The sequence below is a fragment of the Channa argus genome, chromosome 1 (genome assembly GCF_033026475.1).
Source record: "Channa argus isolate prfri chromosome 1, Channa argus male v1.0, whole genome shotgun sequence".
NCBI lineage: Eukaryota > Metazoa > Chordata > Actinopteri > Anabantiformes > Channidae > Channa > Channa argus.
Genome location: NC_090197.1, coordinates 8,769,176 through 8,782,017, shown reverse-complemented (window position 1 = coordinate 8,782,017; position 12,842 = coordinate 8,769,176). Strand labels below are relative to the sequence as shown.

The following is a 12,842-nucleotide window of genomic DNA, read 5'->3' as shown; positions in this document are numbered from 1 at the left end:
TATAAATATAGAAATTAGTAATTATTAAAAACTATCACTGAACTATTGTAATACGGAAGACCGTGATTACGAGATAATTTGATAATTTGATTTTCTTTGCAATGCACCTCCGCATACATCTATAAACACTGCATTCATATGAACTGAGCCCATGGTTGTTGTGGATGTTGAGGGCTCGTTACTCATGATATCCTTTCTTCTGTGGGCCTTTTGCGTCTGTTCGTACTAAGCTGCAGCGTAAAACTGGACAACTTGGCAACGCGCAAGTTGCAAGAAGTAAGGGCGGCGCAGCCTTTAGTCACGTGCTAAAATGTCACATCCCAAGCACAGACTTATAGAACATATAACCTAGCTTACCTACTGGTCCTAGACTAGGCTTAACCATTCCAGTGTGTTTTTCGTCAGCTTTGTTTTTTTACCGGACTATCGAGCCTTTCCTCACATGACTATTTTTTCTCTGCTAATGATAAACACCCACACGCATCAGGTTGATCTGCCGGCTATGGTTGACACAGTTCAGCGACTTGTGTTCTTCTGCGTTCAATACTGCTGAGCAGACTGTGTAAACAGAGGGTCTTTTGTTTAAGGTAAGCTGTATTTGACGAAATATAATAGACTGTAGCTAACTTGTATACCCCATGAAACTAGCTAGTTTAGCTAAATTGTTAACTTTCTCAGTGTTGTCAGTGTAGTTAGTTCTGGTTGTTTACTGGGACATATGCTTGAACGTGAGCTACTGGGATGATAAGTGGAAATAGTTTAAATAGAAGAACCATTATCTGGCATTTGAGATGTTACTTTAGGGTAGGGAAGAATTATAAGGGACATTCTTGCTGTTGTCAGTTATATACACTTACAGAATCAGATAAATATAGATTATATATGTATTTTAGATGCGGATAGAGCTTATGAAGAACAGACCCAAAGTCACATCGGAGCAAGACTATATTGCAAAAACCACAGACGTTGACGAGAATGTCAGTGCGGTTAACATTCACATAAACCAAAACTATAATCATAGAAAGAAAGTCACTTTGACTTTTGATGACCTGTAAGAATAATAGTTCCAACTATATTGGCTATAGTAGTTGTTATACGATGCAAGTTTCAGTCCATAACTGGCACCGACTTAAGTAGATGTCAGTGCCAGTAATGGGACTCATTGAAATAACCAGTTTGTGTCTATAAAGTATTAAACAGAAAAAAGGTGTGTCCACTCTTCTTCACAGCAGAATCATTTGCCTTTTCCAGTTCTGTGCAGATTTGAAAGCAGGAATTAGCAGTTTATTAACAAATAATAGATTAATTGTTCCAGAAGGGAGAAGAATCTCATGACAGACTTTCACTCACATATTTGCACAGACACTCAACGCAGCTGTTGATCACATGGAGATGGAGAGTAGTTTGTTTCATCATGTATGTTTTACAAATGAATTGGTAGGTATGAGTTTATTTTTAATGTCTACTTTGAAATATAAAAAAAGCAAATGATATTTTCTTTACTAGGTTGGGACATTGCTTTCTCGGGTATTTACAGTATTTTCTTTTTCCACGCTTAAAGATGTACTGTGGGCACATGAAACCTTTTTCAAAACCACACTGGTGAGCTTCGAAGTGAATGTTTGTCAAGCCACTAGTTTGCTTAGTTCCTGAAAAGTTGACATTTTGAATAAGTGTTTTACCTTACAGCAAAACTAGCACTTCTGTGTACATATTATGTTCATTTTTTATTCTTTGAACAGGTTCCATTTCACTAAAGTACAGCGAGAGCCCCTCAGCTTCACCACTGTCTTACTACCTTAATCTGGTCTCAAGCATTTCTGAGAGCCAGTTACTCTCGTAAGTGCACATGTAGTGGAACCTTTTTTACATCTTGTGAAAGGGGGAAGTGTGAGAGTTTTATGTGTTTTTCCTTTGTGAAAACCTGCTGCCCATATTGGGTTTTAATCTGCTGATGTTTCATATCACTTGATTTGTTTTCCTATGCTTATTCTGTTAAGTATCTCACATCCTCTTTATGTGTGTCACTGTGTGTGTTTTTCTGACTTTGGGTTTCTCCCTTCTCTCTCCAGCACATTTTCTGGAATCCATGGCTAACTGACAAAATATTACAGATTTGACATTTAATGATTGAGCCGTCTGCCATGCCACGACCAAAGGGCTTCTCCGTCAACTCTGTCTCTTCGGACAGGGAAGACGGTACGGCCCTGATTGAGCCTGATGCAGGTGAGGTTTCAGTTTTAGCAGAGCATTTTTAAGAGTTAGGAGTTTGAATGTGTTCTATGCTTAAACTCTCAAGACAAAATTTAAGTTCCTTTGGTTGAGGCTAGTTTTATAATTAATTGTTCTTAACATTTTCTTTATTAATCAATCAATCATTAGATTTACATAAAATGAAGATCATAAAATCAAGTTGAGTAGTGACACTGTGTGATCGGTGGATTTGGTATTTTGCTTAAAGAAATGACCCTGAAGAACATGGCTGGATTTTTATTTTGACAATCAGCTACTCAATTCATCGGCTAATTATTGAAACTGAACATTCCATTACACATCAATTTGCTAAAACATTTGTCAGAAAAGTTGAACGTAAAACAACGTAAGCCTTTATTTAATCTGCTTTTTCTGGCTAATGACTGCTTTTTTTAAAAGGCGCATTTCTATTGTGACAATAAACGTTTTGGCTGTTTTGTTGATTATAATTTAAAACAGAAATGACAGCAGGAGTTTAAGGCAACAACACATTGTTTAATTTGCTATTTAGTAGTTTTTCAAAGAGTTTTGAGAACTGTAAGAGGTGTTGCCCTCTGATAAGTCAGCACTTTACTGTGCAGGGATCAGCTGGTTTGTCAAATCATAAAGAAGTGGCAGAAATTTAGTGGCAGTAGTAAACCTGAAATCACATGCTGCCAAAATAAAAACATAAAGATGTTGCTGAATTGGCCATAATCAGCATTTTAGTTAGTGATTTTATCTACTTTAACAAAGTCATGTCAATCTATTGCTATGGTCCTGTGTCAAGTCAAGATTCAGCTTTATTGATCCCATAGGGAAATTGTGTTGTAAGTCAGTTATATATAAGTATTACTAATAAATACAATGTTGCATAGTAATTTAATTATATTTACAGTGTGTAACTTTTAAATAGTTATAATATTATAAAATAACTACAGACTATAAGTTTATTTAATGTAATGAAATAGAATGTATGTATCTCCATGTCACTTTTTCACTAGCAACAGAAAGTAGCTTTCAAATTTATGTAATTTTCAGATAATCCAATTAGAATTTAAGGCATTCACAAAGTTTAAAGCCTTAAATGTTCTCTTAGGTAGGAAAGAATTAACGATTGGTCCACAGCTTTCATACATTTCACCACAGGGGGGAGACTCATTTATTTGACTGAAGAATTACACAGTCAAATTCATCTGAGTAGCTTTAGTTAAGTATTATTTTCGTATTACTTTGAAATTGATTTGACTGAAACACATGTGTTTTTTACTGGTAGTGATGCTATTCTCACCATCCAGACTACAGCATACATCATTGTTCTCTTTATGAACAGTTCCTCCTCAGTGCTGCTCGGCTCGCCTCAACCTGGCCCTCCTCATGTTCTTCGGCTTCTCGGTGGTCTACGGCCTCCGAGTAAACCTCAGTGTTGCAATGGTCGCCATGGTGAACACAACCGACCCTAAACCAGCCCCGAACAACTCAATGCACGCCTGTCCACTGCCGGCGAAAGATAACACCAGTGAATCTATTGTACAGCCCGATTGGGTAAAGATATTTTTTTTGTGGTGTTTGTTTTCCTTACAAATGTAAAACTCTTGATAATAAATTAATTCACACCTTTAAAGTATTAAAAATGTGTAACTTTACCAAAGTCTTTAAGAATTATATATAATTTCTGCCGAATAAGAACTCAATTTAAGATTATTTGTTAAAATTTGGTTGTCAGCTTTTAGGCCTGTTTAATCCTTTTGTGGCTTTTCAGCCAGCATCATCAGACCTGTAGCACATGGTGTTAACCACTGTAGCTAAAAAACAAGTAGTATTATATAGCTTTATATGGGTGATTATATCTTGTCTTATCCCAGATTCCTCAGTACCCTTGGGACACGGAGACCCAGGGCTGGCTGCTCGGAGCCTTCTTCTTTGGCTACCTCTGCACACAGATACCTGGGGGTTACTTGGCTGGTCACTATGGGGGGAGTATCTTCCTGGGTTTGGGTGTGCTGGGCACAGCTGCCCTCACCCTGCTCACCCCTCTGGCTGCTCAGTTCGGGTCGTACTGGCTGTTTGCACTACGAGCACTGGAGGGCTTTGGGGAGGTAAGATGATGTTGGACACAGTGGAGGGTCTTTTAAGTGAAACCTTGAACTTCTCCATATTCTCTGACCTTGAGTGGCATGAAAGGCGCCTATACATAAAATGTATTATTATTATCGTTATTATATTAAGGTTCTGTACTGATGATCTGGTGCGTCTCTGTGTCCATGTTTTTTCAGGGTGTGACGTTCCCAGCCATGATGGCAATGTGGGCTCGCTGGGCGCCTCCTCTGGAGCGCTCTCGCCTGATCAGCCTGTCGGGTTCGGGGTCCAATTTTGGAGCCTTTTTGGCCCTGCCGCTCACCGGCCTCATCTGCCAAACGCTCGGCTGGCCTGCCGTCTTCTACCTCTGTGGTGAGGGAGGGAAACTCACCACTCAAACTAGAATAGGAATACAGTATAACACACACGATGGAGTTAAGGAGAGAAGAGGCTACGGATTCACAGTATGGCTAAAGATAATATCACAGTCTTTTTGTTCATAATCTATGATCCTGGATTTTAAATGTATTGTAGAGAACAGCTAGACAGCACAAATGGAGCTCACCTGTAGTGAGAGAGTTTGGTCTCTAATAAGATATGATCATGGTGTAATATTGTCAGGCCGTCCAGGAAGTGAACAATATTAAGTATATTATCAATACACTTATTAAACATCCAGGACGTGCATTTTACCTCTGATGGGTGGATAATTGGTGAGATGGTTGTTTCTGAATTGACAGGTCGGTGATACCGGTTTTATATTTTAATCTTCTCAGTATTGGTTTGGCTCCAGCACAAAGAACATACCTGCACTTTAAAACATTTGAGTATTTTATTTTGTTTTTATGCTTCAAGTTCATTCGCTTTGTCTTTCAGGGGGAACTGGTTGCCTCTGGGCCATCTTTTGGTTTATTTTTGTGACAGACGACCCTCGAACCCATCGGCGAATCAGCGAAAAGGAGAGAGATTACATCATAAACTCTCTTGGAACTCAGGTGCACACAAAAAAACAAACGTGTAACGTGTAATGTGGCTGCTTTTAAAAAAAGAGGTGACTTCAAAATAGTTTAAATTTGAGGAAAATTTAACACACAATTGAAAGGTTGTGTTGTGGGAATAAAAAGATCTTTTTTAAGGGATAAAAACTTGATTACCTGCTGTTTTTTTGTGTGATTAAACATGAAGGAATGTGTTACAGCCACAATCAGGTTTTAGGAATATTGCTTATAACAGCTGTGTCATCCTGTGCTCTTTAGACTTGTCTTTTATAACTGACCTGTCCCTCACTCCTCTACTCCAATCCAGCAAATTGCATCACTCTCTGCTTCCTTCATCACTCTTCCTGTTTCCCTTTCTTTTCTTTCTCTTTCTCACTCTTTTCCCTCAACTCAGAGTTCTCTTTTTTTATTGCACACACACTAACTAATACATTTTCCTTGTTGATATATGTACTGTCTGTTGAACTTTGGTCTTAAACCTCTCCTAATCTTGTTTCCTTATTTAATAGCAAAAAAGTATTTCTGTCTTATTTTTGTATTAGTATTTGTATTTGTATTGTAAAGTATTTTTGTCATTTGCTGCATGTGTGTTTAAAGATTCTGCTTGATGTTTTCTCTGCACTGAAAACTGCAGGGTACCGCTCATGGCTGGTCTGTGCCCGTGCTTCCCATGCTGCTGTCCATCCCTCTGTGGGCCATCATCATCACCCAGATGTGTTCCAACTGGTCGTACTACACGCTGCTCACCTCTCTGCCCACATACATGGACAACATCCTGCACTTTGACCTCAAATCGGTGAGGCTTTAATGCCTTTGGTCCTCTTCTTCATGGTTTTAGAAATAGATTTGTGGTTATTAGTCGTATATTGTAAATTCATTTTGTTGAAGAAATATGCACCTGATATTTGAGGATTTGAGTCCAGTTGGAAAGGTAGCAAGGCTCGAAGCTTAGGACTTTTGCGTTCCTGCGGAGAAGGACAGATGGTGCTAGACTTTACAAAGAGGATAGAAATGGCTGTAGTGATTTCTTCCGTAAGAGGCAGGACTACTCAGCTGGACTACATCTTGCATCGACGTGTTTGTTACACCCTGGCCTAGGGGAATCCATGAGGCCACACAAATAGAGACCCAGGAACCCCCCAAATTAAGATTTAACTCTTGAGATGTATTGCTTATATTTAAAAATCTGGAATACAAATGACTTCAGAGTGATTCCAGCAAAATAACAAACAAAACAAAACTAGCCGTGTTGCCTTATGCTCACTTAGACAAAAATGAGCTTCCCAAAACTCCTAACGAATAAACAGGAGACACGTTAGGGCTACGAGTAGAACATCATTTGCAATATATTTAACAATGGTGCCAGGTGGGCTGGCAGCGAGAGAGAGAAGAGTCCCGAGTTAGACTGGGGACACTGGATTTTAAACCCTCTGATCCCTCCCATCCAACGTACCTGCCAGCCAATCAACACATTCACCTGCTCGCCTCATCACAACACAACATACATCACAAACATACATGTATACTAAGAAAGACCAGCAGAGGTGAAGAAGGTGCAGGACTTTAAGTACTTAGGGTCAATGGTTCAGAGCAACGGAGAGTGTGGAAAAGAGGTGAAGAGGTGAGTGCAGGCAGGTTGGAACGGGTGGAGAAAAGTGTCAGGTGTGTTGTGTGATAAAAGAGTATCAGCGAGAATGAAAGGAAAGGTGTTCAAGACGGTGAGACCAGAGATGTTGTTCGGCTTCGAGACAGTGGCATTGAAGAAACGACAGGAGGCAGAGCTGGAAGTAGCAGAGCTTAAGATGTTGAGGTTCTCTTTGGGAGTGACGAGGATGGACAGGATCAGGAATGAGGACATCAGAGAGACAGCTCATGTTAATTGTTTTGGAGATAAAGTCAGAGAGGACAGATTGAGGTGGTTTGGACATGTTCAGAGAAGAAATTGTGAATATATCGGTAGAAGGATGCTGAGGTTGGAGCTGCCAGGCAGGAGGTCTAGAGGGAGATCAAAGAGGAGATTGATGGATGTAGTGAGAGAGGACATGAAGTTATTTGGTGTGATATTAGAGGATGCAGAGGACAGGGTTAGATGGAGGCACATGATTCGCTGTGTGACCCCTGAAAGGAAACAGCCCAAAGGAAAAGAAGAAGATATTTGGGGATTTGGCCTGTTTGCTAAGAACTTTCATAATTTGTGATTTAGGAGCATCAACATTAGTTTAAAAGTTAAGTTATGAAAAAGTTTAGGAGTTCTGCTGATAAATAGGAAGTTTCTCGACTAAGATTTGCTGCTTTTCAGACTCACAGTTAAATATAACATTATATATTTTTCAGCAACTTTTCATCACAAGATCAGTTCTTCAGTTTTTATTTTAATTGTGATACTTGTTTTTTTTTCTCACTCCACAGCACTGAAATGAAAGAAATTTTAGGGAGGAGTAACCTTTAGTGTAGTGCTACACCCAGGCCTTAATCTACTACTTTGAAATGTCTTGTTTTTTGAATGAATGGTCCAAACACCCAGTAATGTTCAGTTACAAAGTGTGTAACAAAAAACAGCAGGACGTCCAGGAGCTTAAGTCCGAGAATATTTGTCTGTTCCTCTTCCTCCAGAATGGCTTCCTGTCCGCGCTGCCGTACCTCGGTGGCTGGTTGATCGGCACGCTGTCAGGTTTTGCAGCAGACAGACTCATTGAGAGAAGGGTCTTCAGTGTTACCGTTGTACGAAAGCTCTTTACCCTCGCAGGTAAGTACCGTAGGTCACGCGTGGTCGTTTCTGTATTGGTTGACTGTCTCAGGCCGATGAAACAGGTTTTGATGAAGTTAAATTCATTCTGAGAAGTGATTTCTGCATTTTAAACAGCGCAGTCTGTATTTTAATCGTGTCAGCATTGTTTTTGGCACAAATCTGAGAATTTTTTTTGTTTTCCAAGTACCATTTAATTTTGATATTAATTTGAAAATATATCTAGTTCATATCAGAGGAAACACTGAGGACAGTGCTCAATGTGTCATCACTGTAGCCTGTATGTATATTAGTAATACTTACTACTGTTACAGTTTGTTTTTGTTGATTTCACTATACTTACTTCTGTGCAGGTTAAAACATCAAAAAAACAATTATGGGCACAATAAGTGATTATGGGCACATGTAATAGGCCAACCAGTGCTTTCTGTCCACCTCTCTGTGCAGGTATGTTGCTCCCTGCAGCTTTTCTCGTGGCTGTCAGCTTCGCCGGCTGCAGCCACATCCTCACCGTCACTTTCCTCACGCTGTCCACGACCACCGGAGGGATCAGCGCTTCCGGGGTCTTCATCAACCAGATCGACATCGCTCCTCGGTGGGTGTTCCCATCTTTGCCCGCTGAGAAATGTTGTCATTTATTTACATTAGGGCTCGAATAATGATTCTCATCGCTTTCTCATCTTTTGTGGGGATTAGTTATCGTTCAGTTTTGGTCCTTGTGTCTCACAGATAAAGACTTGACTGGTGTGATACGTGTCAGCTGTAGTATTACAACTTTTAACAAACGTTGGTTCCAGTTTGTAACTGTTTCCTGGCAAAATTACACTAACTTGTTAGGCTTGCGAACAGATCTCTTTGTGAAACTTTTGAGTATTTGATTTTTTAAACTGACACCACCACCAGTTTACAGTCATAGTTCAGCAGCGAGGAGACTCTTCATCTTTAAATGATAAAGGCCAAACTTAATAAGACTCAATGAAGTATTTCGATGAGATTCTAGATTTGTATTCACAAAAACTGAATTGATCCCTGTAAAATGTAAAGCAGACAAATATTTGAGGTCCCCCCTCTCACTGCATGTTATTTAAATTTCATTTGTCTCTCACTGCAGTTACGCAGGATTTCTGCTGGGAATCACCAACACATTTGGGACCATTCCTGGAATCGTGGCGCCAATTGTTACGGGCTACTTTACACGTGATGTAAGTCTTTTAAAAATTCAAATATTGGTCTGGTCAAATAAGCTTGAGCTCTTGAGCTTTTTTATGACTGAGACCACATCATCAGGGGGCATCTCTGATACATAGGAGAAGATTAAACCATCAAAGAGATTAAATGATATTAAAATAACAAAAGATATAACTTTATTCATCTCTTTCAAAGAAATTATCAAGAAGTTAGAATTAGAAAACACTGATACAGATTATATTAAATAAGCAAGTACAGATGTGCAGATTAGACTATGTGGTTGTGTATATTTACCCGGTAACATTAATATTATAATAACAGTATATTATGTTACTATATACTAGTAACATACTAAAATTTGCTGTAGCAAGAATAGCTAACAAGAATACAATATATTAAAATAAAATACAATTTTATTGGCATTACTTCAGATTTGTTTTCACATATTCTGTAAACCCATACAGCTGTAAATAATTACATTTCAGTTAAACTTATATTTAAGTTATAATCCAGACACATACTGAAAACAAAAGTACAGACTGGTTTCAGTAATGCACCACTGATGGCTCGTCTTCTTCTCTGGTGGTCAGCACACTCTGGATGGCTGGAGGAAAGTGTTCTGGGTCGCGGCCGCGATCAACGTCAGCGGCGCTCTACTCTTCCTGATATTTGGCACTGGGAAGATTCAGCCATGGGCCCTCACAGAAGAGGAGAGAACAGAAACCGAGAAAAAGAGGAGCAGGTCAATCTCACCATGAATCACAAATGTGCAAACACATTCCAACAGCTACTATTAGTAGGAGATGTACAGTAGAAAAGCTCTAAAAAAATGGTTGGATCTGTTTGTCCCGTAACGCTGAATACAGACAGAGACATATGGGACTGAAATCTGTGAATTGTTATATTCACATTTGACACGTGAGAGTTTTATCTCCACACAGGAGACGGGTAGGTGTTATTAGCCAAACATGGCATCCTTCTTTTATTATTGCTACAAGATAATTTGATTTAAAAATAACTAGAAGCTATTCTACAAACTACACAACCAAATGACTTGAATACACACGTGACTCAGTTCTGCTTAGTGAGAAAGAAGTGAGAAAACCTTTGTTTGAAAATAATATAGTTCCCTTGGAGACACAGTTCAGCCGCAGGTAGATATATATGACAAAGTGGTAGAGTAAGAATAGGAGGTTTTACAGGTTAAGTCTGACTCTGAGTTCGGAGGTGACTTTGCAGTACAGCTAATACAAACTCTGCTCTTTGAACGTTTATACTCAGGAAAACTTGTGAACTCATTTGCGCAATATCTCCAGCAAAGAGAATAATGATTATAGCACATCGAAGTCACATTTAACCATATTTTTAATCTAGGGTAAAGTGACATCATAGACAAAGGATTTACTAAAAAATACTCGCTGCCTTTACCATTCAGGACCTCGTAATTGCTTTTACTGTATAGATGCATAATGTTAAAGTGCAACTCTTTGCATTAGACTAATATTTACATTATAACCACTGGTAATTGCAATCTGTACCACGTGCAAGCACGGAATCTCCCGTTAGACCAAAACAAACTGACATGTGTCCGTTCTCTTTTGTCTTTATTTTTTTAATTGAACGAAATAAGACCAGATGTTTTATTAAAAAACATTGTGCACTTTATGGAGCAGGATTTTAAATTTGCCTTTTGAGCAAAACAACTTGTCACACACGACAGAAAAAGCCTTACATTTATTGCAATGTAAATATTTTCTTAAATAGTCATTTTAGCAGGTTTTATTCAGTGTTTAGAAAAGTAATTTTTAAAAAATGTCTATCAGAAAATTATGCATTTATCACTGCCAGGCTCTGAACATTTCAGTGCCATGAAAACTCACTTGTAATCAGTTTCTACTAGAGGATCGGACTCTGCAGTTTTGTCACATGCTCCCACTCATTAAGCACTGCCTTTTTTTTAATGGAATAGTTTTTAAGCACAATAGGACATTTTGGAAATCTCAACTTTTGTAAACTCATGCAACATATCAAAGAGCACTGTGATTTTACTAAAAATGTTTTTAAACAGATGTAATAATTTATGTACCTTTTCTGTCCTTTTAATATGATTTTATACAGCATTTTCTAATTGTAAAAAAAGAATCAAAATTGTTTTAGTGTATTTAGCTTTTTCATCTATTTGTTTTTTGTGAAAATGTGTGTCGGGATTATTGTGTTGCCAATCATGCGATGTGTCTCATGACTTTATGTCGATGTTGCAGATTCTGCAGAAGTGAATATTGTGGTTATGCACTTAAGATGTATTTACCAGGCACAAAATGTATCTGTATTTTTATTTTTTATTTTTTTCTCCATTTAACTGTCACATTCCCAACACAAGTGCTTTTATACATACACTCTGTTGATGTGGCCCAAATTCAAAATTTTGAATGGCAGATTTATTCCATCTGTAGATTTCTTTTAACATAGAGCTTGTGCTCTTACTTGTTAGAGCCCACTTTGCTGTTGGAGTTAAAATTATTACACAGAACCTGATTTAATTTTGAGGAGTTTTTTATTTGGTCAACGCACAGTTTAGTTGATATTTAGGAAGCTGGGTTGAACAACACGATCAATAAGAATCAATGCATACATATCAAAGAGGGTGCATTAAAATGATCGAATTAAATATGCCTTTGAAGATTCTTGTTTGTCCAGGTCACGATCTTTCATTTTGAAAAGTGGAACCCAAATCAAATAGCCCCTTGTAAACAAATAAAGGGTTAAATATTCAAAAAGGAATCACAAGTGTGGGTTTAGTTGTTGTTTTTAGTCATTTGTTTAGTCAAAGTTGAATTGAAATTGAAATTTTGAGGATCCCATCAGATTTCATTTAATGTATCAATTCATATTTAAATGCAACAAACAGCAGCTTTTGTGAATTTGCATTTATAGTTTTAGGCATGAATAAAAACTATACACTTGGTTGGAGAATCGGGATGGAAAGAGAAATGTCTCCAACAGTATGTTGGTAGTCTTTGGAAGAAACATTAATCTGCATAGAGTTTATGGGGTGAACTAAAGGAAATTCATCTTGTATTTGTTAACACATTAATGCTTCCATTGTATTGCTGGTACAAATATATATAGATTATTGTTCACAGGATAATAATAGTATTCCTTTTCTGATACCACAGCAGCTACATTTTCGTACCAAATAATCAGCAGGTATTGCCCCAACAAAGGGCAAATGGGTTTGAGGTTAAATTGTTTTCCACGACTCCTCTCCACCTCCACAAGGTGGCGCCAGGAAGTAAAAATCCCTGGTGTCTGTGCTGTTATCCATCATGTTATCATTGTCAAAGGTAATAAAAAAGGGTTAAAAGGTGAGAAACGTTTTGAATAACAATTCTTGTTTAGAAAGCAGCCTTGCTCAACCCGTTACGGGATGATTATATAGTATAGTAGAAGTAATTTTTTAGTAGACAATTTTCTCGACTAATCAGGGAGTTGTTTTGTTTGTAGAATGTAAGATATTTTGTGAAAATCCAGTCAAGTTTTTCTGTATTCCACCAGTTAACAACCAGCCCATTAACTTCTCCAGCTTTCTATATAAGTAA

At 38.1% G+C, this 12,842-nt stretch overlaps 1 protein-coding gene across 5 annotated transcripts; it reads left to right on the top strand.

The window, feature by feature from the left end:
* Positions 1 to 431: 431 nt before the first annotated feature.
* On the top strand, positions 432 to 11,417 carry si:ch1073-513e17.1 (sialin). Of its 5 annotated transcripts, XM_067486977.1 has the most exons (14): positions 432 to 587; positions 1,363 to 1,437; positions 1,562 to 1,602; positions 1,743 to 1,839; positions 2,073 to 2,226; positions 3,566 to 3,777; positions 4,098 to 4,331; positions 4,509 to 4,683; positions 5,188 to 5,306; positions 5,944 to 6,105; positions 7,923 to 8,055; positions 8,503 to 8,650; positions 9,167 to 9,257; positions 9,834 to 11,417. In XM_067486977.1, exons 5-14 carry the CDS (start codon positions 2,127 to 2,129, stop codon positions 9,999 to 10,001), a joined length of 1,542 nt encoding a protein of 513 aa, XP_067343078.1. In that variant the 5' UTR covers positions 432 to 587; positions 1,363 to 1,437; positions 1,562 to 1,602; positions 1,743 to 1,839; positions 2,073 to 2,126; the 3' UTR covers positions 10,002 to 11,417. The 5 variants fall into 5 exon arrangements, with proteins under 5 accessions (XP_067343078.1, XP_067343143.1, XP_067343227.1 ...); XM_067487042.1 differs by lacking the exon at positions 1,562 to 1,602; XM_067487087.1 differs by lacking the exon at positions 1,363 to 1,437 and having other exon boundaries at positions 441 to 587; positions 1,507 to 1,602.
* Positions 11,418 to 12,842: the final 1,425 nt, after the last annotated feature.

What these genes read in the sequence shown, in the direction of transcription:
- si:ch1073-513e17.1 (XM_067487042.1), top strand. Translation starts at nt 2,127, where the DNA reads ATGATTGAGCCGTCTGCCATGCCACGACCAAAGGGCTTCTCCGTCAAC. An exon ending in CCTGATTGAGCCTGATGCAG is followed by an intron (nt 2,227 to 3,565) that starts GTGAGGTTTCAG and finishes CTTTATGAACAG; the next exon opens with TTCCTCCTCAGTGCTGCTCG. An exon ending in TGCCGTCTTCTACCTCTGTG is followed by an intron (nt 4,684 to 5,187) that starts GTGAGGGAGGGA and finishes TTTGTCTTTCAG; the next exon opens with GGGGAACTGGTTGCCTCTGG.